This window comes from Periplaneta americana, chromosome 3 (genome assembly GCF_040183065.1).
Source record: "Periplaneta americana isolate PAMFEO1 chromosome 3, P.americana_PAMFEO1_priV1, whole genome shotgun sequence".
Classification (NCBI taxonomy): domain Eukaryota; kingdom Metazoa; phylum Arthropoda; class Insecta; order Blattodea; family Blattidae; genus Periplaneta; species Periplaneta americana.
The window spans coordinates 151,847,516-151,872,932 of NC_091119.1; the positions used below are offsets into that span (position 1 = coordinate 151,847,516).

General features: G+C 35.3%; 1 protein-coding gene across 2 annotated transcripts; it reads left to right on the top strand.

Annotated features, from left to right (window-relative positions):
* Positions 1-793: 793 nt before the first annotated feature.
* On the top strand, positions 794-24,543 carry LOC138696654 (uncharacterized). Of its 2 annotated transcripts, none has more exons than XM_069821874.1 (9): positions 794-1,259; positions 8,818-9,205; positions 9,601-9,682; positions 16,536-16,729; positions 16,807-16,946; positions 17,103-17,151; positions 19,726-19,801; positions 22,940-23,092; positions 23,230-24,543. In XM_069821874.1, exons 1-9 carry the CDS (start codon positions 1,017-1,019, stop codon positions 23,495-23,497), a joined length of 1,593 nt encoding a protein of 530 aa, XP_069677975.1. In that variant the 5' UTR covers positions 794-1,016; the 3' UTR covers positions 23,498-24,543. The 2 variants fall into 2 exon arrangements, with proteins under 2 accessions (XP_069677975.1, XP_069677976.1); XM_069821875.1 differs by having other exon boundaries at positions 16,539-16,729.
* The last annotated feature ends 874 nt before the right edge of the window (positions 24,544-25,417 follow it).

Consider the following 25,417-nt stretch of genomic DNA (forward strand, 5'->3'; position numbering starts at 1 on the left):
AATAATAATAATAATAATTATTATTATTATTATTATTCTTTTAGAGAACCCGGAGGTTTATTGCTGTTCTCACATAAGTCTGCCACCAGTTCTTATCTTGAGCAAGATTAATGCAGTCTACCATCATATCCCACGTCCCTCAAATACATTTTAATATTATCCTCCCATCTACATCTCGGCCTCCCCAAAGGTATATTTTCCCTCCGGCCTCCTAACTAACACTATATGCATTTATGGATTCGCCCATAATAATAATAATAATAATAATAATAATAATAATAATAATAATAATAATAAATGTTAATTAAGCACAGGAACGCAATTTCGAAGTTTCATTTAAGAAACATGCCAAACGAATTATCTTTGCACCAAAAACGGATGCTCCCGGGACCAAATTATCGTATTTTATAATTGTTTGAATGCAGCAGAAGCCAGAAGTCTTGCTAAAAATGTTATTGCTAAAACTACGAAATGGCGTTCCTGTGCTTATCAATTAATTAATACAAAATTAATTAAATAGGCTACTGGTAGTATTCTCAGCAGCAATAATATGTAAGTAAAATAATAATAATAATGTAAATGTATAATTGATTTTTTTTTTCAATTCATTACTATCCTCTTGAATATAAAATAGGTACATTTTAAAAACCATTTAGGGCTTGCAGGACTCCTAGGATTTGCACATGGAACACATTTTAGCCTAGAAATGTTGACCTATCATATGCCAGTCGTGAGAGTCAACATGTATAGTTAGCTTATCATCATCACTGCAGAGATAGGTTGCTATGCATACAACGAATGTCCTGACAACAATGGAAATAGTGTGACACTGGTTTCATTACGAACGTGCTTGTAACTGCAGATTACTACCCTGGAACAATAAAGTATCGCAAAACATAGCAACATGAAAACAAAGTAATTGAGGTAAACAAATAACGTATGACATGTATTGCTTTATCGGTATATCACTATAATAAGAAATTGTGGACCTGAAAGGACGTGATAAGAACGCACATATGGATAAGCATTATTTAGAAATAAACGAAATGGAACAACAGAAGCGTTCAACTCCAAATACATCCAAGAAAAAAGATCGTGTGTTACGTATAGTACCTGAAACTGATCAGTGTGTCCAAACTAAGGTTTCGTCAGATAAGAAAACTCGTGGATTGCGTAAAATAGTCCCCAAGAATAACGAGTTTTCGGATATAGATACCGTAACAACAAGCAGCGAAGATGCGAAACTTCAGAATATTCAGGTACAAATTATATCTTCATTCGAAATAGATATATTTGTAATAGTTCACGATTTGTTAAATACGTACACATATTGAAGTAAGTATTGGGTTGACTCTCTCTATAAGCTAATTTGAATTCTGTTAGGCCTAGGCATAGACTTTGGTTGTTTGTGTTGTCTGAGAAGTTGGTTTGGCATTGACTATGCCACGGAATTTTGTCATTTTCCATCGAATAAGCCAAAAAATGGGCTATGGGTAAATCCTTGATAGGCCAATGCTGTGTAGCTGTTTGTTTTGTCGACATTCATTAGGTAACCAATTGATAGCTTATTTTGTTGCATATTAATTATCGGTACCGTAATAACTTGATAATTGTAAACTACATATCATTTCAAATTCAAATTTCTTGAAGCTCATCTATAATAGATTAAGCTAGTACCGTAACTTGTTACAGTACCAAAAAACTGCATTTGTGATGGACTTTAGTGGCGTGGCTCAGTCGGTTAAGGTGCTTGCCTGTCTGAAGTTGCGGTCGGGCGCGGGTTTGATCCCCGCTTGGGCTGATTACTTGGTTGGGTTTTTTCCGAGGTTTTCTTCAATCATAAGGTGAATGCCAGGTAATCTATGGCGAATCCTCGGCCTCATCTTGCCAAATACCATCTTGCTATCACCAATCTCATCGACACTAAATAACCTAGTAGTTGATATAGCGTCGTTACATAACCAACTTAAAAAAAATAAACGAAGTGGCTGTGTGATAGTTTATTGTCCTATTCCGCTATATCGGTTACTTGTGTACAAACCGAGAAAAAATTTTAATTTGGAAAATTCAGATGGCCCATATTTTGTTTCTGTGTCTGTACAATGATTGTGTTAATTAAAAAAGACTTGTTTTTTTATTGATGGTACAAGGTTAAATAAATAAGTACATAAAAATGAGATTCCTTGCACCAAAAATAAATAATTCAATAATGCAATAACAACATAAATGTATTACTTACCTAAGCGATAGGCCTATTCTGAAGTTGTTCCGTCTTACTTTTCTTTGTTATAGTTTAGACCATTTAGGCTGTGTCTCAAAGCTACATTTTCAGCTGAAGTGAACTAGATTGTTGACTAAATAGCCGGATGTGACGTCAGAAGTCATGATCCAAAGCTACATAGTGCATAGCAATCAAGTCCGTAGTAGCTAGTAAACGAAAATGCTTGCTTGATTGATGACTTGTTCACTAAACAAACATGGATACCTAATCAGCAATTGGGGTTATGACATTTGAAAATGCTTTGGAAGTGAAATAATGTAAATATAATGTAGAATAACACATTAACTTTGAACACTGACATTGTTAGTACCTTCTGTACAATGTTTTAAACATTACTGTAATATATTAAGCCCTTATCTTTTCCACATAACTCGTAATGAAACTGCATTAGGACACTGCCTTCTTAATTTAGTGCTGCACCGTGATGTCATGGTTTTTAGAAAAATAATCTATGAAGAAGGCCGTGTTTCAAGCATACATGTCCAAAGCTGCCTAGTGTGTAGTTTACAAGTCACCTAGTTGCTAGTCACTAGTGTGTAGTATGGACTTGAGCTTTGAGACACAGCCTAAGTCTACTGGTATTAAGATTTCAGAAGGTTTTTACTTATTATATCCGTTTTGATATGAGAATGCTCTGGATCTGTATCCTATTAGCCCAATTTATAAATTAAAATTATTTTTGAAACAATCTTGAAGATTGTCAGTAGTTTCAATGTCCCATAGTAGCGTTATAAAGACTATGCAGGGTATGTTTGTTCATGCTGTATATCCTAGATGTGACTATGGCAAACTAGTTCACTTCACTTCACTTCCGGTTTAACGACACTAGTGCCTACTTAAAAGGCTACTGTGTTATAAATTCAATATTAAAAGGATCCTTGTTGAATAACGTAATGCTTGATACTATTGAACATATTTGGATAATTAAAACTTCCAAACAATTAAAAATCTAATAAGTTGAAAAAAATCTAATGTAGTATTTCTTAAATCTAATGCAGTACTGTTCCTCACTCGAACTTCACTGAAACGGAGAGGAAACTCAGCAAACTAATTAACCTATACTTTTCTGAAATGGTCCTCTGATTCATTGAGCACTGAGCACTCCTACCAAGGTTATTTCCGAGCACTTTAATTTACCCTAACCACTATTGCCCCAAAGCAATGTATGCTTGAGTAACTGTTACACCATAGATATGGGTTTCGAGTAACGGCAATGTAGCCCACCACTTTGGAATAATGATTAAACCTCAGGCTCATTTCACCTTCATATTTCAATAGTTTCAAGTCGACAGAGAATGCAGCAGGATGTAGTATCGTGACTTGCTTACAGATGACATCAATCTGAGGAAACTGTCAAAGTTGGCAGATGGAGTGGCCTTTGTAGCGGACTCCATCAGAACTGGGTTGTGTAGTTGGATCAGTAGAGGGCACTAAATAGTGAATCACAATGCCTACAAAAACGCAGTCTTCAGATCAATAGAGGATGCACCAAGATGTAGTACCGTGACATTGATATAAATGACATCAATATGAGGAAGCTGCATAAGACCCAGGGGGACTGAGGGCTCTCGTAGCAGACTTCGTTGGAACTGGGTGATGTGTAGCTGAATCTATGGATAGTACTAAACAGTGAATCATGATACTTTCAGGAATGCTGTTCTACTGGCTTAAATCAATCATCCCTATTACAGGAGGTAAGCACAATAAGCCTTGGGCTGCAGTATAAGTCTTCGAACCCTCCTACTTCTCCATAATAATAATAATAATAATAATAATAATAATAATAATAATTGTGACACGAAGTGACATTAACTCGCACTCATCATCATCTGAACATAATATTCTTGAGAGAATAAAATGTAGCTTCTAGCAGGGGCGAATGCTAGTCACAAATGTTAGGCTTGCTCTTTTATTCATAGGGGAAGATGGAAGGATATAATAATTCATAATTAATAAAAGTAATCAGACCCACATAGCCTAAATAATTTATTTTATAATTATGAAATCATTATGAGTCATGGATCATATTCGCTTATCAGATGTAGAAGTTCGATATGATATAACAAACATGGCCAACAAAACAGTTTAGTTTTTCGGACCCTGCCAACCCTGCATATTGTTGTATTGAGCTGCACTGAACGAGCGCACATATTCTCTATAATGTCTATCTTCCCTTGAATAGTCCTTAAGGAAAATGGATTTAATAATAAGGTTTCAATAACACACAATTCCGAACTTATTGCAATACTTCAAATTAATGTTTAAGAATTAATAATACATGCATTCCGCTCATACAATTACATTGCACTCACAAATCGCAGCACATTCCCGCTGCCAATACTGCTCTGTGTAACATTGGTGTAGCTCTCGGACCAGAGCTTCAAACAACACATAACAGAAGCATGTGCACCTAGGACGGACTAAGGAGGAAGGCACTTGCGCGCGCATCATATTCTCGCTATTTCTACGTCTTTCCTGTAGCTCCGAGAAATGAGCAAGCGTTGCGATACTTGTGGTATGCAACCTGCGGATGGTATTACGCCTATACAATGTTACAAAAATCAAAATAAAGTTTAATGTACGTAATCCCATTTTGAGAAATACACATTCTACGAAAATATTGGGCTTGCACAGCAAGCATAGCATGCCCTGAGAAATCGCCCCTGGCTTCTAGTTACTTTTTTAACTGGTAGTAGACTTAATGGATATAGTTTACAATAGAATGATGGCCGGGGAAACAGGAATATTATTAGAATATGTAATCCACTACCGGTACGTTTTTATTCATTATTAATGTCTTGTTAGTCACTCTGCACAGTCTGCTCCTATGCTTGTTTATGCACTAGCTGAATTGACTTCACTATAAATTTCGGATGTTCATGAATATAGTAATCATAGTAATTTTGAATATGAGACTAAAAGGGAAGAAGCACTGCTCACATTTCCTAACTAAAGACTTGTATATAATTAGTTTCATAGAAAATATTTCCAAAAAGTACCAGCACTAGTAATGTTTGCTTTCAGTGTTTTGTTTTATTTTTATACTAAGTTTTTTTTTTTTTCTGGAAAGTTAATAGATAATAAATGTATAGGGCTTAGACTATTGTTGTCGCAAGTTAACTTGAACTACATGAGCAGGGTCAGAGAGGCAGAGGGAAGGAAGCGGGTGATGGGGTGGAGCCAACAGAGCAGTATGCGCATTCTCTACATCATAATCTCTTGTCAAGAAATGTACGTACCTGTAGCATTTTAACATTGAAGATCGAGTAGCAACCACAGTGTAGCGATTATGGTGAAATCACACCACTGCATAGAAAAAGTAATTCTGTTATCCACAACGAAAAAAGAGAGAGATTATCGAAACTATAATTAAATGTTGTGAGGAGAAAATTTAAATAAATACATCTTGATTACACAAGAAAGTTCTTATCATACATATTCCGAAGTTTAAATAAATGTTTGCTGGAATCTCTTGGTAAGGATATCAGACAGCGGCTAAATACTCTGGCAAAAGTATTAGTTGTGTGAAGAGAATTAGGAAGATTGAATTGCAACCAAATAAACATCACACTACTCCGAGAAAGAATAGATTTGTAACGTTCAGAAGTATAACTGTTGCAATGGTTATGTTCGACAGTTTGTATACTGAGAACGACGTTATTATTTTAAGTAATTGATTAACTAGCGGACTTACTCGTGTTAATTATGTAAGTCTGTGCGGCTTACAGCTGTTTCGGTGCTTCATCATACCATGCCTTAAGCCATGACCGAAGCACTGAAACAGCTGTAAGCCGCACAGACTTACATAATTAACACGAGTAAGTCCGCTAGTTAATCAATTACTTATATTCAAGTGTTAAAAGCACTGTATGCAAGATTCAAAATGGGTTATTATTTTGTTATAGTTCTGCGAGTTTGATCAACGTGTCATTCAGGAAACAATCGAAAAATTCCATTTGGTTAAGCAGTAGTACTAACGGTTAGGAAAATGATTCTGGTTTTGTAATAAGGAATAGAGTGATAGTGCAGTTACCGGTATTCATTCCGTAATGTATTAAAAACCATGGGGGTTGTGCGAAAAGCACCAAGAATAGATGAAGTTCCTCATTGAAAGGGCAGACATTGTGGACTGGCGCACAAGATACATTGTTCCCATGCAGCAGTTTAGGCAGAAGAACAAAACTTTATTTTGCAGGACGAAACGTAGATTGACAGCAATATTACATTTCGTAAATGCTGGCAGAAGGAAGGTGATGTAGAAAGTGTAACAGAGTCGGGAAGTGCGTAGGGCAGATTGATGGTTGTAGGTCTACATGTGGGGTCAGAAAATAGTTTATAAAGTGGGCAGCACTTATGCAGATGAATTCAAGTAATTTTGAAAAATGGACTCAAAATCAAGTTCTGCCCAATTTGAACGAAGAATCTGTCATTTTAATGGACAACGCCTCATACCATTGCAAACAACTAGACAAACCAACCACCAAGTATACCATTAGGAGAGAAAGGGTTGCTTAGTTGCAAAGAAGAGGGGTGAAGTATAATGCCGCTACGAGCAGGGTCACACTTCAGGATTTATTAATGTGTAGGTACAACTTTTAGTAATTTTTTATTTGTTTCGGATATCTGACTCGAGACCTCGCAGACAGGTTGACTGCGAAGTATTGGTACAATGATGATCATGGTGAAAGGAAATGGAAAAACCCCGAGACGAACCCTTTGTCCCACTTTGTCCATTACATATTCCTCCATGACTCAGATGAGTCGGGCAAAGTGATTCTCGATAAACCGAAGACAAGCTTTTCAAATCACATGGTCATTGAGTCCTTCATTTACCTCCTTACAACTGTCACCTCATTGCGATTAAGTTGATCTGGGATAAAGTGAAACGCTATATTTGAACACATCATATGACGGGAGACATTTCTTTGTCTAACTTATAAATCTTGAAAATGAAATGACTTTGTGCTGTGGCTGCAGAGGATTGGAGTAGGTATTATAGACACGTCACTGCATTAGAGGAACAGTACTACAGAAGACCGAATGAATGGATGATGTCATTGACGAAATAATTAATTATAGACCATGTGACAATGATAACAACGATGCCAGTAACCCTAATGATAGCAATATGGATTTTGCCCAATTGCATATTAATATAGGCTAACTTGAAATAAGCCTGTAAAATATGGTTATAAGAATTTTACATAATACGTCTAAGTAATATACATATATATATATATATATATATATATATATATATAATATATAGAAATAACTATAATAACACAGTCATTGCCAATCCCCAGTCCGGATAAGAGAGGAGGAGTACACACGACTATATGATATGATATATTTATTCATCTATCATATATCTGTAAGACAGATCTGTTACAATTCTATATTACCCCAGATCTGCCTTACTTTACAATTTTAATCACCTATGCTAAGTCTCACAATTAAAAAAAAAACAAAAACAAAACAAAAAACACACACATACACACTATAAGATCAATTTAATACACCACTACTTTTAACTTTCTCTTCCCATTTTATCTTCACTATCATTAAAAATTTGCCCAATTTATCTAACTCTCTTATATTAGTTATATTACTTATTTTTTTATATGCTACATATATATTCATACTAAAAAATTTATTATTTATCCACCTTTTCCTTGTATTGCCTGTTACTTGACATTCTAATAATATATGGAATGCGTCTTCTCCCATGCTGCAAAGGGGGCAGATATCCTTTCCATATTCCTAGTCTCCACCAAGCTAAACCCATCCTCACTTTCCTATTATTTATTCTGACATATTTTTCTTGTTCCCATGACCTTTTAATGTCCTTATAGTTACTTAATGTTCTTAATTCGTTGAGATTTTGATATAGTTCCTGTCTCGTAGTTTCATTACATCTCTCTTTTACGATTTTACAAATTACATTTAAATTCATGACTCCAATTCCTTCCAATAACCATTTTAAACCTAATCTACTCACCTTGTTCTTTAAATCTTCTAGCCAATACACACATATGACTATATTTAAGTACTCATTACAGGTTAATTAAGACCTACCGGTACTACGAAATCATGTTCTTTTCTGAAAACTGGAGAGACGTGAGAAAATAATTACCTTCATACTATCAGTGGTTGAATCAAGTTTCTTTATGGTAGAGAGCCCTGCAGTGAAAGGACCAATGTTTTCTGAATAGAATCACGTTGCCAAAGGGAGAGGCATCCATACTGTGGGTTAACTTGATGAGTACATGCCATACCAAGCAGTTCGAAAGACAGACCTAGGGGATGTAAGATTTAAGATAACTTGTGACAACAGTACACCTTGTCAAAAAATAGTAAATGTCTAGAAAACTCCGCTACATTGGAGTATTTTACTTTAAATTGCGGGAAAACAGTTTGTTTTATGTTACTTAAATATATTTAGTTACTTCTTTCCCTCTCTACAATAATTTTAGATGTTTAATTATCTCGGATATGTTCTTTTGTTATTAGTAGGTTCCTATGTTTGGTTTTAGAAAGGCCAAGTCTCAGATCCTGATCAAAGTCTTGCAACTGGATCTTCTCCTCTGTTGCAATCAATGAAAGACCATCTGCTTAACGTGATTGAAAATATGGGTGAAGGGTCAGAGAATCAGAACACTGCCAGAGACGCTGACATTTCAGGTCTAGAGGAGACGTCTACATTTTCAGCTATAAGCTCTCTGATGGAAGTAGCAGTAGGAGACAATGAGGTGAGACTGGCTCAGATGAACATGGCACAGATAAAACAAGGCCGAAAAGATGAAGATAAACGCAAATGTGATAGAGAGAGACAAGTAACAGAAGATGACCACAAAGAATATGAAGAATGCACATGTGAACATGAAGACTTCTCCCACCGAGCATCACCGAAAGAGGACATCAGTAAGTTAACATTCATTGTTAATAATGTGTAGGCCGATATGAAATCATTTTAATTACAAAATAATTCTATAGAGTAAGAACGAAAAGGAAATGTTCTACATACCGGTACTATGATTGTTCCTTCCATGTCTGAAGTTTCATATTTTGTATTTGAACTAATAAGTGTTAAGTACTAACATTATATGAAGAGTTTTTAAATTTCCTTACCTCCACAAGTTCAGAATTATAAAAAAAAACATTGACAATGACATAAATCATATGCAAGAACAAATTCCTTTCTACGAAGATGTCTCTTGCACTTCGTATTTTAGAAATCCATATTTACAAATCGTTACTATCTTTTTACAGCTCTTAAGAATTATATACTTACTCCATTGTACCATTCCTTTTTTCAGAAAACATATCAACGTGTACCTGTAATCTTGTGCCAGTGGTCATTCCTTGTCCAGCTGTACAGAAGTGTCACTGTCACTGCATGTTAGTTTTTAAAGCTTCTTCAATTAACGATGAAAGAGTAATGGAACGGAGAAAAATTCTCTCCGGCGCCGGGAACTGAACCCGGGCTTTCAGCTCCACGTGCTGACGCTCCATCCACCAAGCCACACTGGACTCCACCCCAGCGTTGGACAGAATCGTCTCAGTTTTAAGTTCCAACTCTTGGGTTCCCTCTTGTGGCCGCCCTCTGCACCACGTCATAGATATCTATGAACCTAGGACCGAAGTCCACACATGTGCTGAAGTGCACTCTTAATGAGTGACTAGTTGGCCGGGATCCGACGGAATAAGCGCCGTCTTAAATCACGAAGTGATTTACGCATATCATATATATTATTTTAATGTACCGAAGTACGTATGATATTTCCATGCAGATATTCTGCGTCATCATACGATGAAAGAGTAATGGAACGGAGAAAAATTCTCTCCGGCGCCGGGACCTGAATCCGGGCTTTCAGCTCCACTTGCTGACGCTCCATCCACCAAGCCACACCGGAGAGAATTTTTCTCCGTTCCACTACTCTTTCATCGTATGATGACGCAGAATATTTGCATGGAAATATCATATGTACTTCGGTACATTAAAATAATATATATGATATGCGTAAATCACTTCGTGATTTAAGACGGCACTTATTCCGTCGGATCCCGGCCAACTAGTCACTTATTACGAGTGCACCTCAGCACATGTGTGGACTTCGGTCCTAGGTTCATAGATATCTATGACGTGGTGCAGAGGGCGGCCACAAGAGGGAACCCAAGAGTTGGAACTTAAAACTGAGACGATTCTGTCCGACGCCGGGGTGGAGTCCGGTGTGGCTTGGTGGATGGAGCGTCAGCACGTGGAGCTGAAAGCCCGGGTTCAGGTCCCGGCGCCGGAGAGAATTTTTCTCCGTTCCATTATTCTTTCATCGTATGATGACACAGAATATCTGCATGGAAATATCATATGTACTTCGGTACATTAAAATAATATATATTCTTCAATTAAGATTTTGTTATCTTAACAGTGTTAATTTATTGATAAGGCAATAATTGATAAATATGTTTAACAGTAGAATAATTTGAATGTTAAAAAGGGGTGTGAAAAGGTATTAATGTACGACTAATAATCTTAGAGAATCCTGTTGTAGTTTGAACAGTTGATTGTCTTTTTTATATACAAAAGCACAGCAGATTATGTGACAATTGTAATAGGCTAGAGTCTAGATCAGGCATCGCAAAACTTCACAAATTCATGACAGCATTTAAATACTACCTGCTACACGTAAAGTGAAGATAGATGGTGGGAAGGATCGGTTGCAGTAAGCTGGGCAGCAGAGGCAGTTTGTGATCGTCACTACCTTCCATGTTCATAACAGAGAAACAACAAGAGAAAGAAGGAATGAATGTCTTTTTAGGATTATATTATTTTCATTTACATTCTTTTATTTTTTGATTACAAGGTTTCCATTCGGTACAATCTCAAAATTAGGGTTTGCCTCATAAGTAGCCACTACCGGTACTGTACCAATTGTGCACAAAGGCTGTAATCTGTTAAATGTGTCCTTTTTGATTTTAATATGTTTAATTTTGAAAAAAAAAAATGTTCTTAAATATACATAGAACCAAACATAGCTGCGATTGTGGCAGCAAATGATCTAAGACGTGGATATTTAGAGCAATCAATATTTTTAAATACCGTACATCTAAACCAACACAATCCTTATGCTTGTTTTTCACGAAGTTGTCATTTTGGAGATAAGGAACTTAAAATTGTAAGTCCGGTCGTACCTTCGGAATGGGTGTGTTAGAAGGATTTACAAATAGAGAGAAATAATTTTCCATTTGTTCAAAATCACAAAACTTTCTATCTCTAAATTCTGAAAGTAATGTTTTCAGGATGTCGCAGTGCTGTATTTATCTATTCTTGAATCAGAAACATTTGAAAGTGACTTCAAACAAGAAAAATGATGAAACTAATTTTCTTTCATTCGCACTTTCCAAACGTTTATCGTCTTGGAAAAAGATTTCACTGCATCATGCATGTCAGCTGTGTTTATAGGTTTGAAGTCGGCAGTTTAGTTTGTTCAGCTGTTCAGAAATATCTTTTATGAACGCCAAATCACTATTCTGTTACTGGTAGTATTGGATAACAGAATGAGCCACTGCTGACAGTGCAGACAACGCAAGAGGAAAAGGCTCAGTGTGGAGAGAGGTGTTGTCACGTGGAACTTACATCAGAGTTCAGGCGCTGTTTCACAAAACACAATTTTTCGATGCCTGGTGTAGATGAAGCAGTTACAAATCAAGTCACCATTCTTATATCATCGTTTCCATATCATTATTGACCTTATCAACATAATTGATAACAGAAACAACAGAAGCACAACCATAATCATTACCACAATAATAATAATAATAATAATAATAATAATAATAATAATAATAATAATAATAATAATAACAACAATTTTGTTTATGTATTATTAACATTAATGTGCTAGTCAACAGCAGTTGGCCAACAATAACCTAGCTTAATACATACAATAATTATGCAATAATATAAGTAGAAAACATTGTTTACAATGATTACCGTATAATGTTGATTAATTGATACATAAATAAAAACGATAGTAAATGAAAATTCAATACTAATCAGTGATGTAATATTATAAACATAATAGAAAAATAACACTGAATTTTAAGCAGAGAAAACCCTCTAACCTTCGAACCAATTAACATTCAACTAGATTTAGAAGAACCAGTTACAAAATCTGAAACTTCAAAACCTGTACCGTAAAGTGGGGATATTTCGGACGCAGGGGTAACATCGGACGGTAATTCAATGTATCATATTTTATGTTGGTAACACCAGTTCTTAGCATCTTTTCCGTTCTTTTTACTATGTTCGTATGTTTCTGCAAACTATAAAACGTCTTTGCTTTCTAACTCGTTGGTTTCTGCACATTTTTAAAGACCCATTGGTGAACTGGTGTTACCAACATAAAATATGATAAATTGATGTTACCCCTGCGTCCGAAATATCCCCACTTTACGGTACTAAAAGCGCTAGCATTAGAAGCTGTGAACAATAGATACCCACCAGAAGAATGGTTACATATCTACACAGATGGGTCTACTATCGATAACAACTCAGGATCAGGAATTACGTGTGCGTTATTCTCATTTTATCAACCAGCAGAATATCATCTAACAAATTTTGATGCGGAAATAATGGCTATTCATATCTCACTCCAACATCTACTGTACAGAATAGATAAATTTCAAAATGCTGTCATTCTCTCTGATTCTAAAGCAGCATTATATGCAATAAATTCATATAAAATGATGTTAATCCAAATTAAAGAATGTCACAAAATGATCCAACAACTTCAAAAACTACAGAAAAGAATTCAAGTGCAATGGATACCTGCACATTGCGGAATTGCTGGAAATGAAACTGCTGACTTTCTTGCCAGAAAAGGATCCAGTTTATTTCAGAATACAAATACAAGCCTAACTTTTACATCCATCAAAAGACTAATTAAAAATAAATATAAAATCAAGCAAAACCAAGCACTATGTACCAAAGCCAAAGATAAAAAATGGAACATTTTAATAAAAAAAACCAGGAATTATTCCAGAAATCCCACGTAAATCTGCAGTAGCAAAATTCAGACTGCTTACAGAACACGATTATTTGGCCAAACACTTGAATAAAATAGGAATTTACACAAATCCAAATTGCCCTCTATGCAACAAAGAAGAAGAAATGACTGAAGATCATCTACAAACCTGTGAAGTTCTACCTGATGGATCCACCACAGAGAAATATTGGAGAGCAAGAATGCTAATGGCTTCATTGCCAAAGCCCGGCATTAGATAACAACAACAATACACTGAATAATTAAAAACGAGTAATACAGCCCTAGATAGAAATTGTTTACAAGAATAAATAAAAGATTATTACATTGCCACGAACAAACTAAGTCTATACATTGAAGGGATCAAATTCATAGTCATGCATGTTAGCGTATTTAATGCATTTGGAGACTGGAGAAAGAGAGTTTGAATTTCTGTTGTAGAAAAGTTTGTGAGCTCTCATGTCTTTCATCAGAATATGAAAGTTGACATTGCTTATGAAAGAGTCACAGGCAATATCCCCTTTGAAGACCTTACATAGGAATGCATAATCTAGTTCATGGCATGTAGCATATAAGCTTCGACAATTTAAAGCAGCATTTTTCAACCTTTTTGAACATGTGACACACTAAAGTTGTAATATGAAATCCTGCAGCAGACTCACACAATCTAAACCAGTGGTTTTTAATGAAGTGGGACCTTTTACATAAAAACATGTAAAATACGATATTTTTTAAGGTTGGTTCATAGTCATTGTGACGGGACAGGTCGCAGTTGGGTTTTTCTCGAGATTCTCCCGTTTCCACATTATTCTGTCAACATCTCTCCATTCCCCCATCATTCCATAGCATTCCCCGAACACATCAGGTGACGTGTAGAGAAAGCTGGCCTAGGGATGAGTGGGTTTTCCTGCTCGAAATCTGGGTATGCAGCAAACCTTAGTGTGGCTAGCCAGTGTGGATTGGCAATGCGTCTAGCTTGAGGGTCAGTGAAATAATTCTAATAAGGTCGCAATGATGGGTCGAAAAAAAAAAATCGAAAATCGAAAAAATCGAAAGAGAATTGGGAGGACAAATTTAAAAGGTACGCAAACGCGTCCTTGCAAGGGGTTGGGGGCTGTACAAAACTAAATACGTGAGCTCCAAGCCTGTTGGCCACTAGTCTCACTCCGGGTTATGCTGCTCCACTGAAGGAGCTCTAGAAAATTTTGAAGGGGAAGCCGAAATTGGAAGTAACCTCTTAGGTACCACATACGCCAGGGGGACTGAGATTTGATCGAGTGATCACAGAACAGGGCGGGGAGGAGATGGCTGGTGTTTGCCGTTAGGATGGCAAGACGCTGTCATCTGTTGTTCGATGACAAATCATGTGAAGGCCGTCGGAAGAAGCGCCGTGAAATCTAAATCTGCAATTTGAGAGGTCCCTGTCCTTTCAAATTGCGACTAATTGAGTGACCTCGTACATTTAATAGACAATTTATAGGTTCTGAACTAGGGCATACGTCGTTTACAAGAAAAGGGGAATATATATGGGAAAGGGCATATAGGTCCGTGGCCCATTTCTTATAGGGCTCATCCCGACATTTGTCTTACGCCTTAGGAAAACCACGGAATGCCTTAGGCAGGATGAGTTGTCTCATATATAAGAGACTAGTCAATTTGGCTATTATGTAGGAGGTGATTGTTGTCATGAGCCTTGTTGAATCGTCTCAATTTAGAGACCAGCCATTTGGCTATATGGTGGCTCAATTACGAAGAGAGGGGAGAGATGTAATTATTAATTAATTTAGAGTAATTAGGGAGATTCATGGGGATATGAGTGCAGGTCCGTGGCCCATTTCTTTTAGGGCTCATCCCGACATTTGTCTTAGCGCCTTAGGAAAACCACGGAAAAACCTTAGGCAGGATGGCAATGATGGGTCGTATGTCCTCTCCCTTAAATTCAAATTGAATTCAATTCAAGGTTGGTACGATATTCTAAATTTACTGATCTAGTAACTCATCAGTCATTCTCTTCTCTGCTGCTCCCACACTACACTGTGTTCACTGAAAGTTGATTCTTGTGGACTCACTTTTTTACTACTTTTTCACTTTTATTTTCACAATTTTTGCTACAACATTTTCTATTTCCATTGGATCATTCACAGCATTCTACTGTCCCGTGGTACACTGGTTGAAGATGTCTGATTTGAAGTACCAGTAATCACATTTTAGCTCATAGTTATACCATACCCAGAACTATTGGGCAGAAATCTAAATGAACATAAGAATATGAATTTTCTTTAAATATTTTCCAATTTAGCTGAATAAGTAATTCTAATAGTGTTCGAAGTTACAGATGCATATTCGAGTTTCGATGTCACTAATGTATAGTAGAGTATTAAAATAGAATTCGGCGTAAAAAAAGAATAAGTTATTGGTTATTGACTGTATTATTCCCAATATTCTGATTACGTGATTTTATATGTAAATAATGTGATTGTGAAAATATTAGTTTACTGTCTGTGGAGACTCCAAGGTCTTTCACATTATATTTTCAGATAAATAAATAGTTGAATTTTAATAAAGGAGTTTTTATAGAAAACATTATGACATTCATTTTGAAAACATTAATTTTCATACTGTTATTTTCCGACCATTTAGCAACTGAGTTAATGTCATCTTGAAGAGATTAACAGTCATCACTACTTTTAACGAACAATTTTTAGATCGTCAGCAAATAATAGACAGAACTTATTCTTTTGCATATATCGTCAATTTATATTGTATTAGGAGAGGTGCTAAAGTAGATCTCTACGGGACTCCATATATAATAATAATAATAATAATAATAATAATAATAATAATAAACAGTAACAATAATAATGATGATAATAATAATAATAATCATCATCATCTTCATCATCATCATCATCATCATCATCATTCTTCCACGTGTTAGTCCGTGAAGAACTGTTATGGTCTGAAGGAAACTCTGGTGTTCTCAAGTTATCTCTTCCTCGGACGACCCAAAGATCTTTTGCCACATGGATTGCTTTAGGGATCCATGTTCTAGGCATCCTGTTAAGATGTTCTTGCCAAGTTTTCTGGTAATTAATAATAATAATAATAATAATAATAATAATAATAATAATAATAATAATAATAATAGCTATTTCACTGAGTATGAATAACATTTTGTTAAATAAAAACTTATAGTTATAATATCTCAGCAGGAATTCTATGATGCCAACACCTTGTGTTCAGATGGCTGCATCCACTAGCAAGCAAGTCCAACCCAGTATTCGACAGATTCCACCTTCTAAGCAGTTCACACCTTGTATTCAGAATCACCTACTTCATACCCAGCAGCATTCACTTCGCATGCAGCCTTCATCTCATGTTCAAAAACCCCAAGACATTGCTGGTAAGTTAGTTCAATACTGAGAAACATCTGTAAACATATCTATGAACCTGAGTTATGTACGAGTTTTTTATTCCTAGGTACAACTGAACCTCAAAGTAAGCCTAAATTGATTTGGTATCAGAAAAAGAGATACCAAAAGAATCTGCGTAGACTGTTTGCGCCATGCAGAAAGAAAAAGAAAACAACTAGCGGTACACAATCTGACCAGCAACCAATGGTATGTAACAAGCATAAGTAATGTACAGATGTGTGTATTTTCAGTTTCATAAACTACTCGGGCATTAAATCTAAAATTCCGTACATCTTAAATATTCTGCTCACCTGCACATAATTTTCTAGCGTTTTTTTTTTTCTTTTTTTCTTTGTGTTACAGGGGTCTTCTTCAAGGATTGTGGAGGGAATTCCTAAAGTACACCATCACGGTAACACATGAAAATTTGTATCTTATTATAATAATAATAATACGATGAAAGAGTAATGGAACAGAGAAAAATTCTCTCAGGCACCGGGATTTGAACCCGGGTTTTCAGCTCTACGTGCTGATGCTTTATCCACTAAGCCACACCGGATACCCATCCCAGTGTCGGACAGAATCGTCTCAGTTTAAGGGCGGCCACTAGAGGGAACCCAAGAGGTGGAACTTAAACTGAGACGATTCTGTCCGACACCGGGATGGGTATCCGGTGTGGCTTAGTGGATAAAGCATCAGCACGTAGAGCTGAAAACCCGGGTTCAAATCCCGGTGCCGGAGAGAATTTTTCTCTGTTCCATTACTCTTTCATCGTATGATGACGCAGAATATCTGCATGGAAATATCATATGTACTTCGGTACATTAAAATAATAATCCCAGAGGTTCACTGCCGCCTTCACATAAGCCCGCCATCGTTCCCTATCCTGAGCAAGATTAATCCAGTCTCTACCATCACATCCTACCACTCCAAAGGTCTTATTCCCTCCGGCCTCCCAACTAACACTCTATATGCATTTTTGGATTCGTTCATACGTGCTACATGCCCTCCCCATCTCGAACATCTGGATTTAATGTTCCTAATTATGTCAGGTGAAGAATAAAATGCATGCAGTTCTGCATTATGTAACTTTCTCCATTCTCCCGTAACTTCATCCCTCTTAGCCCCAAACATTTTCATAAGCACCTTATTTTCAAACACCCTTAACTTCTGTTTCTCTCTCAAAGTGAGAGTCCAAGTTTCACAACCATACAGAAGAACTGGTAATGTAATTGTTTTATAAATTCTAACTTTTAGCTTTTTTGAGAGCAGACTGGATGATAAAAGCTTCTCAACCGAATAATAACAGGCATTTCCCATATTTATTCTGTGTTTCATTTCCTCCCTAATATCATTTATATTTGTTACTGTTGCTCCAAGATATTTGAATTTTTCCACCTCTTCAAAGGATAAATTTACAATTTTTATATTTCCATTTCGTACAATATTCTGGTCACGAGATATAATCATACACTTTGTCTTTTCGGGATTTACTTCCAAACCTATCTCTTCATTTGCTTCAGGTAAAATTTCCATGTTTTCCCTAATAGTTTGTAGTTTTTCTCCTAACACAGTCATAGCATCCACATAAACAAGGAACTGATGTATCTCGTTCAATTCCAAACCCTCTCTGTTATCCTGGAGTTTCCTAATGGCATATTCTAGAGCAAAGTTAAAAAGTGCAAAGTTAGTGCATCTCCTTGCTTCAGCTCGCAGTGAATTGGAAAAGCATCTGACAGAAACTGGCCTATACGGACACTGCTATACGTTTCACTGAAGATAAATTTTTAATTAATCGAACTAGTTTCTTTGACCAAGAGGAAGGCGAAAAATATATTTATTTTAATGTTGTCTGTCATCTGATACCTTCTTCTGTCCCGTTCACCATCCTTTCCAATGCATTCTTCAGTAGACAGTTTCTTCTCAGCCAGTGACCCAGTCAATTCGATCTATCTGGAAATGTATTTAGCTGCTGACACAATTCACCAAATCTGGTGTGTTTCTTCCAACCCATATATTAATATCTATGCCACATCAGTAAATTTAAAAATGCAGTTATATTGTCAGACTCCAAAGCAGCTATTCTATCAATAGTCTCTAAACACACACCTTCATCTCAAACAGCAGAAATAACTAAAATGCTCTCTCAATTAATATCACTCAATAAAAGAATTGTATTCCAATGGATACCATCCCATTGTGGAATCCTGGGAAACGAGAATGCGGATGCTTTAGCAAAGAAGGGCAGCACTGCTACTTACAGACCTGTTACTAAATCTACGTATTACTCTGTGAAAAGATTTGTTAAATCTACATACTTAGACTTCAACAAACAAAATTTGATAACTCAATCCCAAGGGAAAAAATGGAACTCTCTGCATCAGAATCCACAGTTGATTCCCGATTTACCACGAAAATCGTCTGTAGCTGCATTTAGATTGACAACAGGCCATGATTGTTTGGCCAAACACCTGCATAGAATTGGAATATATCAGTCCCCTAACTGTCCATTGTGCAACTCAAACCAAGAAATGGATTCGGAACACCTCAAAATCTGTGCTTCAGTGGCTGGTCATGATAATATCTTTGAAAAATATTGGAGTGCAAGAGGTCAAATGACTTTATTGTCAAACGCCTGGCATTAGAAAACAACAACAACATATATTAATATTTATTACATGAATTTTTCCCATCATATTAAACAGCGAGAAGCGTGGAGAGGTGAACTGCTTCATTATGTTCTGCTGAGGCGAGATGAACGGCGAGTGCCTACTCAGAGAGGCGAGATGAACAACTCCAACATGTTTTTATCCTGTCTTTTAATAAATGTATGCCAAAATACACAGGACTTACAAAGGCATGTGTCCAAGATCTGGTATCTGAAATAATAGGCCTACTACCGTATTGAATGACAGGCCTATATAAGAAATACATTAAAATTTGGTGAAACAATTTTTCTATTTATATTAACATGAGCATGTTTCAGGTGCCAGTCAAGAAACTACTATGGACCTCCCTCCAGAGCGAGCTGACATTTATTATTTTGACCATGGTAATTCTGGGTAAGAAAATATACATACATACATACAGTCCACACCTGTGGAGTAATGGTTAGTGCGTCTAGTCGCGAAACCATATGGCCCGGGTTCGATTCCCGGTCGGGGCAAGTTACCTAGTTGAGGTTTTTTCCTGGGTTTTCTCTCAGTTCAATATGAGAAAATGCTGGGTAACTTTCGGTGTTGGACCCTGGACTCATTTCACTAGCATTATCACCTTCATCTCATTCAGATGCTAAATAACCTAAGATGTTGATAAAGCGTCGTAAAATAACCTACTAAAATAAAAAATACACACGCACACGCACACACACGAACACACACACACGAACGCACACGCACGCACGAACGCACGCGCACGCACGCACACACACATATATATACCAAGTAGTATTACTTCAATGTAATGGAGCATGCTGAAATATATAAATAAACTAAATAAACACACACACACACACACACGTTTTTATGTGTGATGTTCCACTATCAGCAACTCCCACATTGCTCGTAGGCATAATCATATTCCCAGAAATGTGGCCTTTGCAAATGCGGCTATTAAAGTATATTGAGTGTTTGTGAGAGATCACTCGTTCAGGTATGTGTTCTTACATTCTGTACTGAGAGGTCATTGTAGCACAGGATTCTGCTCTCTGGCCCTGTGAAGAATGCAAGATACGGTACCGTACATGTATCAACTGTTCCACTCCAAAGCTATTTGAAACCACGAGCTTTCGAACTGATAATGTAATAAAGTACCAGCTTGTAGTTGGTTGATTCATTAGTGATATCTGTATTAATGTAACATGAAGTACCAATCCTATATTAGGATGGTTCCAGACTTCTAACTAACCTGTGTTACGAGTCACAAATATTTCAACAAATATTTGATAGAAATAGTCATTTTCAGCATATTCAAGACAAAATACAGGCTAATTATAGCAATTTGTAAGAATTTTTTAATTACTTTTGTTATTTGATATATTTAAATATCTTTGTAAGAGATTATTAGGTTCGGAAGAGTAGTATTTTGGAATTTTTCCATTGTTGGTACCATAATAGATAAGATTTCACAATGTTTACGCTCACTGTTGATATCTATCTACATAGACTATTGGGTTTTACTTCCCTACTCCAGACATCAAATCCGTTTTATTTTCCTTTTCTATTCTATTTATTCTTAGATTTCTGTCCTAAAACTCCATCACCAGTAATGAAAAGGAGTTCAAACTTCTCATCTTCTGAATAAACCGTTGCTTTGTCCCTTCTTTAGAACGAGATTATTGATTATTAGGTTGTTATGCAGTGTTTAGCTTAAAACACAAACAGTAATATTGTATTGTGTTTGCCTGTTTTAAATTAAAATTGCATCAATTGTGAAGAAAATTAAATGCTTCAGATATAAATGATATGCAAAAACACAATTCACAATTTCTTTCTTATTGAAAAGAAGTTTTTTTTTGTCATGTCAGCGCCTTTAACTTGTGATTATTCGCCTGGACTATACAAGTGGACTCGTAGATGTTGCTAGTGCTGAGAAGCGTAGACCATTTAGTTCGTCAGATACTATCCAGAGTGCACCACAGGTGGCGGGTCTACATTACACTCATAATTAGGGAGCGGATTTTTATGTGCTAAAAAATTTAAATATATTTATTTTTTATGTGCTAAAAAGTACGAAAATATTTGCTAAAAATAAAAAAATATTTTTTTTTAATATGACAAAAATACCTTACTTAATTTGAAAAAAAAAAATGTTTCTAGGTACTCACCAACCACACTTGAGTGCTAGTAGTTGGCCGAGAATTACAGTGAACAACAAAGGTCATTTCCAAATTCTCCATCACAAATGCATGCTGATTATCTCTGAACAACGACTTATACTGTGAAAACGATCTTTCCACATTACAGGACGTCAGACGTGCATATTTAAAGAGAGGAATGTCACAAACACATACACCGTCAATTTCACCTACAGGCACATCTTCCAATACTTAAGCAACTTTACACATTTTTTTATATCCACTGTTTTTCCCAAACACATTCTGGAATTTGTCCCTTAGTAATTGTGCTTCTGAATCTGGTAGCGAGTCTAGTTTAATTTCCACGGCACGCACCTCCCTGGTTCAGACAACAGGTTTTTGGATGTTTCGAGTTTTTTTATGGTGTCACACAAAAATCTTAAATTTGCTAATAGGAAAGCCAAATCGTTTTTTAAATAACCATCTTTCAGCATATCTTGAAGGATATCGATTGACAAAGCCCGATAACAGGAAATCACAACAAGATGTATTGCCTTACTTGATAGGCATGAGGGAGAGGCGAGAGACTTATTTAAATTAAATAATATTTATACCCGAGCTCTTATCTGTTGTGTTTCACAGACAAAGTGTGGAATGAAATCATCTTCAGCAACAATAAACATTCCTAATTATGTGTTACAAGATCTCTCCTCCTTGTCCATGTTAATTTATTCTCTAATAATAACTGTGATATGCTGCCTAGCAGTTCTCAGAACTTGAGGCGATACTATTACGAAAATGGATCACGGATACACCACACAGCACTTAGAAACACGAAGCAACCAAGAATTCTTAAAAAAGGTAACGTACTTCTGAGTGATATAATTGATTTAGTTTAAAATATTTAAAAGTACTTGTAAAAAAATTATTTAATTAAAAAAACTCCAAGATTTATGTGTTTATAATAGATTTCCTGAAAATATGTATTTACATATTTTTTGTGAAAATATGTGTTTTTATGTGAAATAAAATTCGGGTTTTAAACTTGAAACTTCATGTTCGGAATTTTTAACTTTGTTAATTGTGTTTTATCACATGCAAAAATAATATTTAATTACATAGGAATCCGCTCCTTACTCATAATAAATGATGATGATGGAGAATTGTTAGAATATCACAGGAGAACTGAAGTGTTTGGAGATAATCTGTGTTGCCAGGACCATAACACAAGTTATAAATTCAGGGCTGAGAGGAATTTGAAGCCAGGCTCCCTGCTTTAAAAGCCCGACTCGCTGGCACTGAGACATTGTGGCAGTCATTGGAAAAAAGTTAAATACCTATATAGATTGTTCGATTCTCAAAATAAGTGAAATATCCCAATGAAGTTCTCATTCCTATTTTACAGATATTATAGAACAACAGATCGTCCACCTCTAACAATGGTTGATATTTATATAGAATCTTCTGATGATTATGCCAATCACTTCTGGGCTGATATATTTGGAACGTTACACCTTTTCTTCACATTCATAACCCATTTCATTCTTCAATTACTGAGGTAAGTTTAAAGTAGAAATCAATTAAACAGTTTATTTCATTATATGAATATTAGATATTGAGATTTGGGTGTAGTTTAGAATTTTTTTACAATTTCCTCCATTTCTTAAGAGAAATTTAATTGATTTATTGTTTCAGGTTCCTGCTGTACAGTATCCTGCGTCCTCTCACTGTGGGGATTATTCAAATCTTTTCTGATTATTTCATCAAGCCTCTTCTCTCCATTTTGTTCAATGGTGTTATCCAACCTATTCTTATCTTGCTCTACAACATCGCCACATCATTTAGAGACTTTTGTGAGCCAATAGCTCAGGCTATTGGATATTTTCTACGAGAAGCAGCTATTGTATTCAGGGCCATTCGTTTAGTTGAAGTTTACAATATTAAAGAAGAGCAGTGTAAATGAAAAGTTTGTGCTTGTAGATTTAAAAGACAAATATCTTGTCTCTTTTGACATAGCATCCTGGATATTTAATTTAACAGCATTTATAATTCTTATTTAAAAGTAAATTTTCGGATACTTTTATGTACCAACTTCATATATTCAGAATTTTCTTAACAGTATTATATATATTGAAGAAATTATTTTATTAAAATCTACGTAAATTCATGATTTCTATCATGTATTTGGAAAGCATATCTGAGCGATGGAAAAAGAATATTTTTGTAGCACTCATTTTCAGATACTTATGTACGGTACATTTGTTATATTTTTTGGAGTATAATGTTTTAAAATTATAATGATTTATTTTATTAAAAACATTTTGTATAGTTGTTATTTAATTAACTGATTAAATAATATAAATTTATTTATGAAATAAACACAAAGATTTTGTATTTCAAACATTTAATAATTTCTCGATTAGTCTCTAGTGGAAAAGATGGAAGGATGTCTGTGTGGAAGAAAAACACATGGAAAAATAATAGTTTTCATGTACAGTACGTAACATCAGAAGTTCAATACAAGTGCAAAGAAACGGACCTTATGATACCTTACCCATAGATTCACCTGCATTTCTACTATTGGATGCTTTGAACGATTACAAACATTCCTGCAAGATGAAGTGAAAAGCAAGATTTTTTAAAATAATAATTATACAAATTAAATGAAATATAAATCAGTCACTACTGAAGAACACTAACTTAGCATCATCAGTTTAAGGACTAGACTATTATAGTTTTCGTAATTTTTAGTGGTCTCAAATATACTGTGCAGTTATTTCCTTGAATGCCAACAGATCCCACGCAGCAAGCATGAGAACCATGCTAAGAACATAGTCTATGCAACCGCGACAATTAGAGCATATTAAGTGTGTAGTTGTGAGAGGTTACCACACTATTACGTGTCTTAATTAAAGGGTTAAGTAGATTAAAGGGGGTATGTATCGAAAAGTTAGTTTTGAGATATTAGCTCTTTTTCACTCTTGTACTTTTTGGTAGAAATATTTTTTATTATTGTTATTGACATTGCTATTGCTATTTATTTTTTAATACTATAACTCTTTTAAATTTTTTAAGTATATTATAAGTTAGAAAGCAAAAAACTGTACATGCCTCTTTTTTCTACAAATAATGGTTTTATTTTGTTACCTCATTTTTATGGATGATAGAAATATATTCATTTAAGGTACACTATTTTTTTTTAATTGACTTTATTAATACAAAATAGTACACAGTTTTTAGGGATACTCATTTAGAATTTGCCAGTACCACCATTGGTGATGGTCTGTTACATACATTAGTTGCTCTCATAGATTATCAATTTTTTCAGAAAACGTATTATGTGTCTTTCACGTGTTAAATTTTATATTACCTTGTTAACATGTTTCGGCCTGCTATTGGCCAATGGTGATGGGTTTGCAGTGAAAGACCTGCCTTGCGCAGAACGCTGAATGCATGAATTAATTAATTTAAGTTTATTTTGAGCTAAAGCTTTTCTAATAATTACTAGGTGTGCATTTTCTCAAATTAAATCCGTGTTTCTCGAATTCTTCAAGAATTGTGCAATATTTTTTTTTTCTCTTTTAATCAAATTTTGAGAATTAGGGCACTAAATTATCAGAAAAGCCTAGGAAATTGATGAAAAAATAAATGTTATGTGTTACAACAACATTTCATTATTTATATAGTCATACATGATGAAAAATAATTCGTGTATCACTTCACCTCAAACCAAGGGATAGAGTGAGACACCAATATATTTTTAAATAAATAAAAAACAGCCATCCAGTCACAATATTTCAGTAATTAATTTAAGTTTATTTTGAGCTAAAGCTTTTCTAATAATAATTACTAGGTGTGCATTTTTTCAAATTAAATTCGTGCT

Coding starts and splice junctions, on each gene's coding strand:
- LOC138696654 (XM_069821874.1), top strand. CDS start 1,017: ATGGATAAGCATTATTTAGAAATAAACGAAATGGAACAACAGAAGCGT. Junction 9,206..9,600: donor ATCACCGAAAGAGGACATCA/GTAAGTTAACAT, acceptor TCCTTTTTTCAG/AAAACATATCAACGTGTACC. Junction 23,093..23,229: donor TTCATTCTTCAATTACTGAG/GTAAGTTTAAAG, acceptor TTATTGTTTCAG/GTTCCTGCTGTACAGTATCC.